Source organism: Haliotis rubra, unplaced genomic scaffold (assembly GCF_003918875.1).
Source record: "Haliotis rubra isolate DU_JTF1 unplaced genomic scaffold, ASM391887v1 Scf1201, whole genome shotgun sequence".
Lineage (NCBI taxonomy): Eukaryota > Metazoa > Mollusca > Gastropoda > Lepetellida > Haliotidae > Haliotis > Haliotis rubra.
The window spans coordinates 190486-207280 of record NW_025765117.1 but is presented as its reverse complement, the minus strand read 5'-3'; the positions used below and the strand labels follow the sequence as shown (position 1 = coordinate 207280).

At 41.9% G+C, this 16795-nt stretch overlaps 1 protein-coding gene across 2 annotated transcripts in view; it reads right to left on the bottom strand.

The window, feature by feature from the left end:
- LOC124263908 (syntaxin) overlaps positions 1-16795 on the bottom strand; it is a 94207-nt gene that overhangs the window by 17771 nt on the left and 59641 nt on the right. For both annotated transcript variants that reach the window (XM_046698639.1, XM_046698644.1), the window contains exon 5: positions 4846-4919. In XM_046698639.1, coding sequence (XP_046554595.1) covers positions 4846-4919 — 74 coding nt within the window. The remainder of the gene's footprint in view (positions 1-4845; positions 4920-16795) is intronic.

Below are 16795 nucleotides of genomic sequence, written 5' to 3'. Positions count from 1 at the left end.
TGCCAAGGTCATTGGAGTGAGTTGGACTTAATACTGCTTTAAACAATATTTCAGTTATATCACAGCGTCTCAGCTTGATGAAGGAAGAAAAGGTCTGAAGGGTAGCAGGTTTTGGATGGTTAAGGCCACGAGTATGCGTAATTTTCTAGAAACATAATCATCAGGATTCATTTCACCATCATGGGTTCTCAACCAAGGGATGCAACTCTGCACAGCAAGTTGCATGTGTAAAGAGTTACGTCCCCTTCTACAACTGAGCCATCAGTGACCCTTGATGTAATATTTACTGAATGATGATGAAGGCTGAAAGAGAAATTACTTTATTACCTGTATTCCTTATCCCCAGTGCTACACACTGAACTTTGAACTTCTAAACTTAAAACAATTTGAGATAATTTGAATAAGCTGAAATGTCAACAACATAGGCTTTGTTTGTGTGTGTAATGCCACACACTGCTTTGATTCAGCTTTATCATTCTTTGAATATTTGAGTCTTGAACAGACAATCCAGTGGGTGACATAATGAACAACTATCTAGCAGCTGAGGTGCAGTAGGTGTTATCGACCAAGTCACCGGACTCGCCACCTGATCACCCGTAGATACCATTTAGAACCAAACACACTGTCACTTAGACACACTACACTAGTCCAACCAGCGCTTGCTATTATCTGCTCAGTGCTGAGGCAGTGGGGTAGCCTAGTGGTTAAAGCGTTCGCTCGTCATGCCGAAGATCCCAGCTCAATTCCCCACATGGGTACAATGTGTGAAGCCCATTTCTGGTGTCCACCGCCATGATATTGCTGGAGTATTGCGAAAAGCAGCATAAAACTAAACTCACTCACTCCGCTCAGTGCCAAACATGATGCCGGGTAGCACGAAGCACAAGACATTCTTCCATCATGGAAACAGTTAGGATAAATATCATAAATAAAATCAACTTATACACAAACATGACTCTCTCTTTAATAACAGTACCTGTATAAGAATTTTAGGCAATGAATATGGATGATATTGATTTTGCCACTTCAGAATCAAGAAATTCTTTGACTATACACATATAAACTGAACATGTACGATCTCTGAGATCCCTTGTGTACAGCAATCAATACACAACATGTAAAAGATATCAGTGGCTTATTCTTGCTGAAACAAATGTTGCCATTAAAATATGTCAGGCGCATGTCCTGTGAGGGGGGGGATCATTTCAACAACATAGCTATATACAAGCAATAAACCAGCAATAATACTAAGCAATATACCCCAGCCATATCTTTTCAATAACAAGCAACATAGTCCAGGAACATCCCAGCAATATCACTAACTTGTGCCCATACTATGAACATCACTCTGTTGTGAAGCTACAATTAATGTCACCCTGAGCCCATGTAATCAACAGCACTCTGTTGTGAAGCAATTCATTAACATCACCCTGAGCCCATGTAATCAACATCACTCAGGTGTGAAGCTACAATTAACATCAACCTGAGCCCATGTAATCAACCGTTAAGATCACTCTGGTGTGAAGCTACAATTAACATCACCCTGAGCCCATGTAATCAACATCACCCCTGGTGCCCCTATAATCAACATCCCCAGTGCCCATGTCAACAACATCACCCTGAGCCCCTATAATCAACATCCCCTGGTGCCCCTATAATCAACATCCCCTGGTGCCCCTATAACCAACATCACCTGGTGCCCCTATAATCAACATCCCCTGGTGCCCCTATAATCAACATCAAACGGTGCCCCTATAACCAGCATTCCCTGGTGCTCCTATAATCAACATCCCCTGGTGCCCGTATACTCAACATCTCCTGGTGCCCTATAATCCACATCCCCAGTGCCTATGTAAACAACATCCCTTGTGCCCCTATAATCAACATCCCCTTGTGCCCCTGTAACCAACATCCCTTGGTGCCCCTATAATCAACATCCCCGTGCCCCTATAATCAACATCCCCTGGTGCCCCTATAATCAACATCCCCTAGTGCCCCTATAATCAACATCCCCTGGTGCCCCTGTAACCAACATCCCCTGGTGCCCCTATAATCAACATCCCCTGTTGCCCGTATAATCAACATCACCTGGTGCCCGTATAATCAACATCCCCTGGTGCCCCTATAATCAACATCCCCAGTGCCCCTGTAACCAACATCCCCTGGTGCCCATATAATCAACATCCCCTGGTGCCCTATAATCAACATCCCCTGGTGCCCTTATAATCAACATCCCCAGTGCCCCTGTAACCAACATCCCTGGTGCTCCTATAATCAACATCCCCTGGTGTCCCTATAACCAACATCCCCAGTGCCCTGTAACCAACATCCCCTGGTGCTCCTATAATCAACATCCCCTGGTGCCCCTATAACCAACATCCCCTGGTGCCCCTATAATCAACATCTCCTGGTGCCCGTATAATCAACATCCCCTGGTGCCCCTATAATCAACATCCCCTGGTGCCCCTGTAACCAACATCCCCTGGTGCCCCTATAATCAACATCACCAGTGCCCCAGTAACCAACATCCCCTGGTGCCCCTATAATCAACATCCCCTGGTGCCCCTATAACCAGCATCACCTGGTGCCCCTATAATCAATATCCCCTGGTGCCCCTATAACCAGCATCCCCTGGTGCCCCTATAATCAACATCCCCTGGTGCCCTATAATCAACATCCCCTGGTGCCCTATATAACCAACATCACCCGGTGCCCCTATAACCAGCATCCCCTGGTGTCCATATCATCATCATCTCCTGGTGCCCGTGTAATCAACATCCCCTGGTGCCCCTATAATCAACATCCCCGTGCCCCTATAACCAACATCACCTGGTGCCCTTATAACCAACATCCCCTGGTGCCCCTATAATCAACATCCCTGGTGCCCCTATAATCAACATCCCTGGTGCCCCTATAATCAACATCCCCTGGTGCCCCTATAATCAACATCCCCTGGTGCCCCTATAATCAACATCACCTGGTGTCCATATAATCAACATCCCCTGGTGCCCCTATAACCAACATCCCCAGTGCCCTGTAATCAACATCATCCCTGGTGCCCCTATAATCAACATCACCTGGTGCCCGTATAACCAACATCCTCTGTGCCTCTGTAATCAACATCACCTGGTGCCCCTGTACTCAACATCACCTGGTGCCCCTATCACCAACATTACCTGGTGCCCCTATAACCAGCATCACCTGTGCCCCTATAACCAACATCTCCCTTGTGCCCCTATAATCAACATCACCTGGTGCCCCTATCACCAACATCACCTGGTGCCCCTTTAACCAGCATTCCCTGGTGCCCCTATAATCAACATCCCCTGGTGCCCCTATAACCAACATCCCCTGTGCCCCTGTACTCAACAGCCTCTCCTACTCAAACCTGACAAGCAAGCTAATCAATGCTAAGTAGATGCCCTCTCTTTAAAACTGCTACATTTTTGTTCATTACACTGGCATAAAAAGGCTAATGATTATATTTTCGCTTTCTTCTCAAGGCAAGATTTTTGTTCTACATTTCAGCATGGCAAATCAATAGTTGCTTCAGGAAAGTTAATGAGGCAACATTTCGTGCAAAGAACGCACAAGTTACTGATTCTATTCAAAAGCTTGAACTTTGTACTCTCACTGGGCTTTGGGTTGGTGAATCCTTCAAAGTCAACAAACATTATCATCCACCAGTGGGAACAACTGGCAATATCAAAAATACAATCATGAAAAAACGAAACACAACAAAAAAAGAACAGTGTTATCCTGATGCTCAATCAGTAGAGGACATTCAAAGGCACTGCCGCTCATCTGATCTTATTGAGAGGTTCTTGAATTCAGCCAACTAAAAATACTGGTCTTGACAAGCTGCAAAAAAACATCTGAACTTTCTTTTGATAAATACACTGCAATATGTTGCTGCTTGGTTAAAATGTTACAAAACAAATAAGAACCTGAAATTTATCTGACGAGAAACTTGTTCCCCATATTTTTCTTCTCTACATAAAGAGAGTACTTCCTGCCACATATACACGATAGTGAAATACAATCACTGGCCCTCAGAATAACATTTAGATCCAGAAATGCAGTTATTTTATTTGAAAATAGATATCAACAGAGCAAATTCCAAAGGAGACCAGAATAATGCTTCATTACAGACCTGAAGCAATTAAGACTTGCCAAAACCATTCTTAACTTGAATACTGTATATTTTTAATTTAGTCTCTTGTTCCCCTGTGTCTCTTCAGTTGAGTGAAGATTCATTCAGCTAGCCACCTGATACACAAATAAAACAGTAAAAAGACCATAATGTTATTAAATATGATCAATACAACCAATACATTGTGACACTCAGAACAAAATAGTTTTGTTTTCGTAGAACGCCATCATACTTCCGCTTGTCCTCTACCACTCCCCAAATGATTTAATGTAAAATATCTAATAATATTCTCAAGCTATTATTGCAAAATCCAACCATTGTGTACATTAAGGGGAGACAACTCATGTGAACTATTAATTACCAGGCGTTCCTGCAGCCCCTGCTTACACATTGAAGAATATGGTATTGATTTTCAGCCGAGTCACACATTCAGCTAACAGATTTAGTTACTTGGGTGATTTCTAGTTTGATCAAGTAACCAAACTTCAAAGGGTTTACAAGTGTTGGGAATGAATAGAAGAGGTAATTCCCTGCATCCGCACAATGACAGAGAATGTATTTGATCGTATTCACGGGCAGCTGAAATCTGTTTATAACATAAAGTCATCATGAACGCAGTCATTTGTAAACATCCATCTTCCAACTTGGCAGTAATGTGAAATCATCATGATACAAGACGGTTGCTACAGTACCTGTGTTTTCCTAATTCTGAGGTCTGCTGACGATTTGTTGGAATGCTCCTCTTGTTCAATATTTTGTTCGATAACTGAAAGAAAAAGACAAGCAATTGAATACATATAAACTACAACAGTATATATTGTTTAACACTGACAATATATTCCTGCAATGTATGCCAAAGAGACAACAGTCAGTCAAATCATCAAACACAGCCACCCAATCCACTAAGGTGCATCCTCCAACAAGCATAGATGACTGGGGAAATACAACACTAGACCCTGGAAAGGAATCAAACCCAAATCTTTACTGTTGTTAGCGAACACACAAACCAAGAGATTGCAATTCAACCAAATGAAGGACTTTCCCTGTACTAATGCTTCAATACTACTGGACTTTCCCTGTACTAATGCTTCAATACTACTGGACCTTTCCTTACTAATGCTCCAATACTACCAGACTTTCCCTGTACTAATGCTTCAATACTACAGGACTTTCCCTGTACTAATGCTTCAATACTACAGGACTGACTGACTGAGTTTGGTTTTACGCAGCTTTTAGCAATATTCCAGCAACATCACGGCGGGGGACACCAGAAATGGGCTTCACACATTGTACCCATGTTGGGATTCGAACCCGGGCCAACACTTTAACCATTAGGCTACCCCACCACCCCAATACTACAGGACTTTCCCTGTACTAATGATCCAATACTATAGGACTTGCCCTTACTAATGATTCAATACTACAGGACTTTCCCTGTACTAATACTTCAATACTATAGGACTTTCCCTGTACTAATGCTCCAATACTACAGGACTTTCCCTGTACTAATGCTTGATCAATACTACAGGTGCTTTAATAATTCAGGTCTTGACCTGACTAATGCTTCAATACTACAGGACTTGTCCTGACTGATGCTTCAATACTACAGGACTTTCCCTGTACCAGGGAGACTATATAACGGGGAGTGGTCACTCCTCGAAAAGCCCCTTAGCGTATGCCTCGGCTCGTCACGTGACCAGTGTAGCCAATATGGTGGCAGCGTAGTTTTTATGATTGAGCCCGGTTTATTTTCAACAGCTGATTACATTCGCTGAGTGTTGTGACAACTGAAAACCTACATGTAGAAGATAAGTTACCTATTCTGTCACTTCATTTTAAGTCAAATAATTGTTATTAGTGTCAGTATTAGTACAGTAGATTTGTAGTAAAGTTTCAAGTCGGCATGTTGTAGCTCACTGGCTTCAATTCTCGGTACACAGCAAAGAAAGACTAAATTCTATCGCTAAAAACTTCTTTCACAAATTCGTTTAATTTTTAGAAGGAAATATACCTTTAGTTGAAAGGTGTTTGCAAGTAATAGTGATAGTTTTATAACTAAAAAACAATTGTTAGGGTGTATTTGAGGTGTGTGAAAATATGACATATCGCCGATCTGCCATTGAAATACTAGACTGCAGGGCGTTGTTTGAGTGTTTCTAGTTATTGTTCTAAAACATCTTTCACATACACCTTTAATTTTTATGAGGGGAATATACCATCAGATGAAAGGTGTTTAGGTGATATAGTGATAGTTTTATAAAAAAATTTTTTTTGTTAGGGTGTATTTGAGGTGTGTTAAAAATATGACATATCGCCGATCTTTTCTGATCCGCCATTGATGCTTGTGATGCTTGAGTGTTATAGTTCTAAAACTTCTTTCTTTCTTGTTGATCTTAGTATTTGACAAAACTGGAAAGGTGTTTACAACGCTTTGTGATAGTTCTAAACTTTCTGTTTTTGAGGGGTGTGTGACAGTGTCAGTTAACATTCTGTCAATGTCCATGCCATTCCACACATGCAATAAGATATCTGAATTAATTACTAATGTAAAAAATGTCTCAAAGTAGATTTTTTTAAAAAAGGACAGCTGATGTTAACACATGTGTTCTAGCGATAGTTTTGTGCTCTTTAACATGTTTGGGGAGGGATGGCCGTGGTGTATCATTTATTCTTTCATTCGTTCACATATGTATTTCTTTCTTTTGTTCTTTTCTTTATTTCTTTCATTCATTCACATATAATTCTTGCTCTTCATTCATTCATTCATTGTAAAATTCCGACTGATACAAGAAACTGGCTGAAGTACTGTTAAACGCAGCCGAAGTTGCGCTGAGGAAAGAACCAAGTCGCTGTGTGCGTTGGACATGACGAGCTAATTAGTACAAATGGTGAAGAAAGCAAGGGAGTGACCCATCCCTTTTGTAGATAATCCCCGAATATTACAGCATTTGTCCTTCTTATGCTAGGACCCGGATGTATAACACCGATGATGATGATGATGATGATGATGATGATGATGATGATGATGATGATGATGATGATGATGATGATGATGATTGTTTGTTTATTTGTATGAATGTTTGCATTTTTGTCCAACACCAAATTACAACATTCCAGGTCTATGACAGCAGCTTGTAAACAATCCAGACCAGGCAATTCAGTAACTAATCCACATCGTCCAGGTACCAGGACACTCTTTGAAACAACAGTAAATGAGCCATGAAACCCAATCAATCAAATTGCCTGTTACAACCCTGGAATCCCAATGGATCCACACCAAGTAAATGTTTCTGTCCACATTGTCAAACTGTGTTACACAATGCCACCGATATCACTGCCACCATTGTCCAGGAACAACGTATGATTTATGGAAGAAGATGGCTGATAACGTGATACAGAACAACAAACAACAGTTACAATATGGAGGATTATCTTTCACTGGGGAATCAGGAGGAAACATTAGCCCTGATTGATCTCTTCAGATTCACAGATAGATTGACTGTGTTATTGCTGTTGTATTGTGTTGTTGTTTTCCTGAGTGAGTTTAGTTTTACACCGCTTTTAGCAATATTCCAGCAATATCACTGCGGGGGACACCATAAATGGGCTTCACACATTGTACCCATGTGGGGAATCAAACCCGGGTCTTCGGTGTGATGAGCGAATGCTTTAACCATTGGGCTACCCCTATGCCCCTCCGGGACTCAATGCAAGGTGACACTGGCTGGTTGCAGAAACAATGTTGAGTGAGTGAGGTGGTTTTAACAGAGACTCTATACAGTGTCTTAGTATCATATACACCAGGTTATCTGAGTGTACCAACGTAGGATACTATGCCCCTATATACACACCAAGGACATATTTTTAGATTATCTGAGTGTAAAAGATGGATACTCGCAGCTCAACACGTCTCATCATCCCAAATGGTTATCGCAAGCTGATACCAGTAAAAAGATATCAATTATTGCTATGTCAGCACATGGACAACATGTCAACAAAAACTCTCCAGGACAGAATTAGTTCTATAATCGCCTGGTCGGCATCCTGTTATTCATCACATGGGACATCGGCTCCCTAGGGCCCTGGCAACTCATTACACAACAGTCATGTGACTGCAATAAATATCACCAAGACCGTAACAGTGAGGCTATCAATGCCCCAAGATTGGCAGCCGGATAATCAGCCTCGTCACACCACCGCAACATCACATACATTACACATTCTCCCCAGCTGTCGATGGGGCACGAATCAGGTTCTTCAATACCTCCAGCCCACTGAAGCTACTGACCCTAATAAACTGGCCTTATGGTGGTGTTACCAACAGTCACGGGATTAGGGGATATTAAAATCACTTCATATACAACTGATAATTATCATGTATTGTTGGCTTTCAAAATTATTTAGTACACTTGTGGTGGATATTTCCCAATTTGATAAACAGTAACAAAAAATGAGGTAAAGGATGCAAATCACTGTTTGAGTTGTTCCATATGTTTTCTTTTTTTCCCGGTGACGAAATTACTTGACTTTTTGTGGAGACTCTGACAAAGGACGTGTTTGCCATTTTGCAACCACCTGGTGTCATTAATATTTGATAGTTATTCACAAACATATGCTTAAGATATAGTCAGATTTGTAAAACTTTCTGCAGTTAGAAGGGATTTCTCATGAATAGGGTAAAGGTTGTGTCACTTTCAATTTTTAATCTTTACCATTTCATAGTAATTCATGAACACATGCCCATGATATAATAAGGCCTGTACAATATTACTCTCAGCAGATTTCTTGTGAGAATGTAAAGGGGATCTAAAATCTTTTGATGCAAATGATAAAGTCACTGATAATTTTATATATATTTGTGGTGAAAATATATAACGTTGTTAGTGATTTTTCGTAATTTGTAACAATGTTATTTTTCATCCTTTTTGTTTATTGCTTAATGCCCCACTCAGCAAAATATTCGTGCTATGACAGTGGTGTGTGAATAATCAGATCCGGATCAGGCAATCCAGTGACTGACATCATGAGCATCGACCACACTACAAGAATGAGATGACATCCTGTAAGCCTGACCACCTGATCCCAACAGTCATCTCTTGACACAAGCATGGATACGTCCAGATTTGTGTTTTCAAGCATGAGCAGATGGTATGTCAGTGTTCACGAATAGCGTCTGACCCTCTGACAAATCCGGCAGATTTGCCAACGGTCCGATAGAAGTCTACAACCCGCCAGCCCCAATGTCAGACTGTATATTTCACAACGACTTTGACCGAAGTTGTTATATGTGACATGTGACACTTGTTTGCTGTTTGTAAATCTTATACTTGTTAATAATTTAATGCCAATTATAACAAATGTTAAACCTGAAATGTGTGTTTAATTTTATTCTTTGGGTCCTGTGAACATTGAATGGGTCAGACAGACACCTGAAACTTACAGGACCCACTGTCCTGTTACTTTGAAACACCATTCGTGAACACTGGTATGTACATATTCACAACAAAAAGTGAATAACATGATATTAATGCTAGATATTAACCTGCAATACCGTTTTTACATATGGATACATGGAGGGCCACTATACAGTTGAGAGTGGATAAAGCATCATTGTATTGATCCTATTCCTCAATGCTTCTACAGGACCTCAGCTTCCAACACCCACACAAAGTTTCTTCAGCAGTGTTGCATTATGGGAAGGGTCAGAAAACAAATCGTCACCGACTAGTAGGTCATTGATAGCCACCTTTGTTGTATGTCATATTAGCTTGAAGATGAAATTATGACTTGTCACTAATGTCAGTGTCGACAAATAACATAAACTGTAGATTTCCAAAATGTCCTAAAAAGAATTTTTTGTTCTTATTGGATGACATCAAATTCACTGAGAAAGGGATGAACAAAGGCTGTGACATCATCGAAATTCATGCTGTCATAATGGTCTGCAATTAATGCTTGTTGTAAGAGGCGACTAATGGGATCGGGTAGTCAGGCTCGCTGGCTTGGTTGACACATGTCATCGTAGTCCCAATTGTGTCGATCGATGCTCATGCTGTTGATCACCAGATTGTCTGGTCCAGACTCCATTATTTACAGACCACCGCCATATAGCTGAGTGCGACGTTAAACAACAAATCAACCAACCAACCAACCAACATTGTGCAGCAATTTCACTGTGATCACTACCGTCAAAATATCTCCTTTGGTTCAGTCAAGAACACAGGGTTTTTTAATTTATAAAAAATTGCATTTTGACTATCAACATGTTCATTTAAGACATTTTTATTTTTTTTGGCATTGACATTGCAAAGACAAACCTAAAATTCTGTAAACCAACTTAAATACATTAACCGTCTAAGGTCACCTCCACATCTCAATTGAGTTTACGCGGCTTATAAAGATCAACGCCAAGTCACAAACACAGAAGGAGAGTTCACATTGTACAATCCACCAGGTTCAATCCATAATCCCGTCCTCACAAGGTGACCACCTACACTGACCCAGGATGAAAGAGACCCATTGTTTCTCCACACCATCAATACACCAAAATGACATTAAATAGATTGGTTTTAATTGGACGCCACAACAGACGTTCACCATGAGCAAGCACTACCAGAACATCTACACGGCTCCAGCACGGGCAGAGTTCTATTGTGTGCCTCCGGACACTCAGCTCCCAGTATCGATATGCATCACATCAATCATGAACTGTTGTACTGTACAGAGACAATCGAGTCAATATGTCCGGCCAGCTTTCAATACGCCAATAAATATGAATTACTGTGCTCAAGAGCCGCTAGATCATATAATGCAATTATGATCCAACAAAGCAGTGTGTTTTCCTTGCTTTAGTCTACCTGGCTGGGGCAGTGATGGCCGAGAACGTGGCCTATTGTTCACTGATGTGGGGATGACAGAGACTGTGTGTCCTATTGTTCACTGATGTGGTCATGACAGAGACTGTGTGGCCTATTGTTCACTGATGTGGTGATGACAGAGACTGTGTGGGCTATTGTTCACTGATGTGGTGATGAGACTGGTCCTATTGACCTAGTGTGTCCTATTGTTCACTGATGTGGTGATGACAGAGACTGTGTCACTGATGTGGTGATGACAGAGACTGTGTGGCCTATTGTTCACTGATGTGGTGATGACAGAGACTGTGTGTCCTATTGTTCACTGATGTGGTGATGACAGAGACTGTGTGTCCTATTGTTCACTGATGTGGTGATGACAGAGACTGTGTGATTGTTCACACTGGTGTTATTGTTCACTGATGTGGTGATGACAGAGACTGTGTGGCCTATTGTTCACTGATGTGGTGATGACAGAGACTGTGTGGCCTATTGTTCACTGATGTGGTGATGACAGAGACTGTGTGGGCTATTGTTCACTGATGTGGTGATGACAGAGACTGTGTGGCCTATTGTTCACTGATTGTTCACTGATGTGGTTGTGACCTGTGTGGCCTATTGTTCATTGTTCACTGATGTGGTCATGTGGCCTATTGTTCACTGAGTGGTGATGACTGTGTGGCCTATTGTTCACTGATGTGGTGATGACAGAGACTGTGTGGCCTATTGTTCACTGATGTGGTGATGACAGAGACTGTGTGGCCTATTGTTCACTGCTGTGGTGATGACCGAGACTGTGTGTCCTATTGTTCACTGATGTGGTGATGACAGAGACTGTGTGGCCTATTGTTCACTGATGTGGTCATGATGTAGATTGTTCACTGACAGAGACTGTGTCCTATTGTTCAATGATGTGGTGATGATGACAGAGACTGAGACTGTCCTATTGTTCTACTGTTGATGACATGTGATGATGACATGACAGAGACTGTGTGTCCTATTGTTCATGATGTTGATGACAGAGAACGTGTGGCCTATTGTTCACTGATGTGGTGATGACAGAGACTGTGTGGCCTATTGTTCACTGATGTGGTCATGACAGAGACTGTCTGTCCTATTGTTCAATGATGTGGTGATGACAGAGAACCCGGGCCTATTGTTCACTGATGTGGTGATGACAGAAACTGTGTGCCTATTGTTCACTGATGTGGTGATGACAGCGACTGTGTGTCCTATTGTTCACTGATGTGGTCATGACAGAGATTGTGTGTCCTATTGTTCAATGATGTGGTGATGACAGCGACTGTGTGGCCTATTGTTCACTGATGTGGTGATGACAGACTGTGTGGCCTATTGTTCACTGATGTGGTGATGACAGAGATTGTGTGTCCTATTGTTCACTGATGTGGTCATGACAGAGAATGTGTGTCCTATTGTTCACAGATGTGGTGATGACAGAGACTGTGTGTCCTATTGTTTTAAGTTGAGGTAATGATATAGATACTGCGTGTCCTATGTTCAATCATGTGATGACGATGACTGTTCAATGTTCGACTGTGATGACTACATTTTAACTGAGATGACAAACAGACCGTGTACCATTGTTTAAAAGCTTTCCTGATAATATCGAGACTGTCCTATTGTCACAGTCTATGAATTTGACATACAGACTGTGTGTCCTATTGCTACAAGCTGTCATGATGACAGACTGTGTGTCCTAATGTTCGATCCAGTGATGACATAGAGACAGAGAGATGTCCTATTGTTACAAGCTGTCATGATGACAGACTGTGTGTCCTAATGTTCGATCCTGTGATGACATAGAGACAGAGAGATGTCCTACTGCTACCAGCAGCAGTAACTGTTAACTACTGTGATGATAACATAGAGGTTGTTTTCATATTCATATGCAATAACCTGTGGTGATGACATACAGACTGTCTTAATGTAAAGACTATGAGCCATACTGTTATATGTTGTTATGACGATGTACAGACCCTGTGTCCTATTGTAAATAGCTGTGACGATATCATAGCCTAACTGTTATGTTGTGTCCCATTGTCCTCGGTTGTGATGAACAAACTTGTGCCATTGACAGCTGAGACGGAGTATCCCTCCTGTCATAAGCAGTGACAATGGATACTGTCCACATCTGAGATTGTCTTCTCAGTCACAATAAGCTGTGCTGGTGAAAACTGAAATTGACAGGCCACTTTGACAATTGCAACACGCCGCACTCAGCAATATTTCAGCTACATGGCGGCAGGCTGTAAATAATCGAGTCTGGACCAGACAATCCAGTGATCAACATCATGAGCATCAATCTACCCAATTGGGATACGATGACATGTGTCAACCAGGTCAGTGAGCCTGACCACCCGATCCCATTAGTCGCCTATTACACTGACTGACTGAGTTTAGTTTTACGCCGCTTTTAGCAATATTCCAGCAATATCACGGCGGGGGACACCAGAAATGGGCTTAACACATTGTGCCCATGTGGGGAATCGAACCCGGGTCTTCGGCGTGACGAGCCAACGCTTTAACCACTAGGCTACCCCACCGCCCCGCCTATTACAACAAGCATGGGTTACTGAAGATCAATTCTAACCCGGATCTTCACAGGTCAAACACAATAAAAAATAGCAGCATGTTGATTTGGGGATCAAATGTTTGTCCAATTTTTTTCTTTCTTGTAGACACTAACCTGCTGTATGTGTTTGTTACCAACGTTCTGTTTTTCTCACAACATGATATAAACTCAAAGGAAAGAAATCTTTTGTTCTCTGAGAAAGTGGTTAACAGTAAATTGAGTCATGCACCTGCATCTGCACACTGGCCTTGACCTTCATCCTAATTGAGTATTCTTACACAGTTCTTACACTTGTTTGCTCTTGTAGAAATGTACATATGACATTTTCCTGCAGATCAGGGATGCTGAAGAACCATTCCATCTACATCACAGGCTTGTGTGTTGGGTAGTCATTGATGGATTAAATATTCTACTGCAGGACAGTTTACAGTAGAAAGAAAGAAGTCCACTCACTCAGGACAAAGAATTGGCAGCCACAGGACAAAAGAAATATGTCCAAGTCATTTGAACCATACTTGACATTCATTCAATAACAACAGAGTTTGCTGTCAACATTCTTTTAAACTGTGACAAACTCATCAGTGTTGAAACACATGATGACGCTGGGAATGACTTTGGAGAACATATTTTTTCAGTTTTTGTTTCAAAACAACCTCTGCTTTTTGGACCTGAAAGACACAATTGTTTGTGAACACCTAGCATGACAGGTGATCAGTTTGTTTTGTAAACTGCTGAAGAATTATTATTGCCTTCCCATCATTTCCAGAAAACAGACAATTTTTTTAACATTCTTTTGAACATAAAGAGACATATGGATTTAATTTGTACATCATATACATAGGAAATATGGGTCTTATTTTGTACATGATATACAAGGGATATATTAATTTCTATTGTGCATGATATACAAGGGATATTTGGGTTCTATTTTGTACCTGATATACATGAGATATAGGTTATAGTGAGTGAGTGAGTGAGTGAGTATGGTTTTCTGCCGCTTTTAGCAATATTCCAGCAATATCATGGCGGGGGACACCAGAAATGGGCTTCACACATTGTACCCATGTCGGGAATCGAACCTGGGTCTTCAGCATGACGAGCGAACACTTTAACCTTTAGGCTACCCCACCGCCCCATATAGGTTATAACGTGTATATGATATACATAGTATGTAAGATTTTCTTTTGAACATGATATGTATTTCTAGCTAAGTGTTCCTGCCAGACACTGTTCCAGCATGGGCCAGACACCTGCTGTAGTTGTGACAGCAGCAGACACCAACACTATTGATCAACAACGACAAACTGGTCAGAGAACATCAATCCCACCAGAGTCAGGGAAGGACAATAACTACCTCCACCACAGCTGAACCCAGGGTAGAGTGAGTCAGTTAGTTTTACGTCGCACTTAGCAATATTCCAGCTTATTGAGGAACCCAGGGTAGAAGTGTTCACACATGGCAGGTGGGTCATGGAGTGTCAGCAGTTTATGCACCATGCATGTAACACCTCTCAACTGAGGGTTTATATCTGAGGGATTATGATAGGTGTCAGAATGGATGTTTGAGATACATGCTTTATCTGTCATAGCACAGCATATTAACTACACAAATATGCAAAAGAATGTTGTGTTCTTTACGTTCTTTGGAATAGTTACACATTAGCCTTAGTAACTAATTTGACATAGGGATGCACTTAATCGGAATTAGTACCAAGTACTTGGTGTCTACGAGTGTTATTCATGACAAACTGCTATATCAGCAAGTCTGCACCACAGGCGTGTCAGTCTGTAAGGATAGATGAAGGCGGATCACTGGTCAATCTAATCTTCACTCTAGCCTCATCAAGGGCAGCCAACAACAACACCACATAATCCTGCAACATCGTCTCTGCTGTGGCGAAGCGGCTTGTCGCTGCATCCATGCACAATGAAGACTTGATAACGTGATTTACACCATGTGCAATGTCTCTATAGATGCTTAAATCAGATTGAAGCTGATCCAACCAGGACAGGCAGCCTCAACAACACACACAACTCATAGTTTCACACATACACAGCTCACAGCAACACACACCATGACAGCATTAAAACACTGCCCAAATCAACACTGGCCAGCAACCTTTATAAGATATGGACATAAACCGAGCTGAGTATCATCCCGAAATGACACCATAAACACAGCCCAGTACTAACACTGGTCAACTGTGGAGAGGTCCGCACAATATTGGTCAACTGTACAGAGTCTCCGTGTTGACTTGAAGACACAGAGGTAAATTACTACTAGCCAATTGGCTGTATGTATTCATTAGATGACTCTCCTCCCGACTGGTCTGAGACAAGCTGAATATCAGAGGTCCTCTGTAATTGAAACAGCTCTCATGGCTACAAATGTCATAGTGCAGGAGGAGGTTGCTGGTTTAATTCAAAACCTGACTCGCCTAACTTGATTTGTTTTGGGGATATTTTTATTGCCTCAGCTGAACACAAGATAATTTGTGATCACTGATGCTGCTTTCCTGGAAACTACCATTGGAGATGGCCAAGGGACCCTGATAACGAGGATTCAACAGGATGTCACTTGCAGTTTCCGATGAGTCACTCACCAGAAGTACACTACAGGCATAATAGGTCCCAAGAAGTTGTGAGTGAGTGAGTGAGTGAGTTGGGGTAGAGTAGGAGGAATAGCTTTTAGGTATTTACAACATGTCCACAAGCACGGGTACGGGTTTACTGAATCTAGACATAGGGGTGATGGGTACCGGTATGGGAAGTGCATACAAGGGTGGTGAGTAGTAGTGTAGGACATTCTTACAGGGGAGGTGAGTACTAGCATAGGACCTTCTCACAGGGGGGGGTAAGTAGTAGTGTAGGACCTTCTCACAGGGGAGGTGAGTACTAGTGTAGGACCTTTCACTGAGTGTAGGACCTTTTCACAGGGCGGTGAGTACTAGTATAGGACCTTCTCACAGCATAGTACTAGACCTTCTCACAGGGGCGAGTGAGTACTAGTATAGGACCTTCTCACAGGGGCGGTGAGTACTAGTATAGGACCTTCTCACAGGGCCGGTGAGTAGTAGTATAGGACCTTCTCACAGGGGCGGTGAGTAGTAGTATAGGACCTTCTCACAGGGGCGGTGAGTAGTAGTATAGGACCTTCTCACAGGGCTGTGAGTAGTAGTATAGGACCTTCTCACA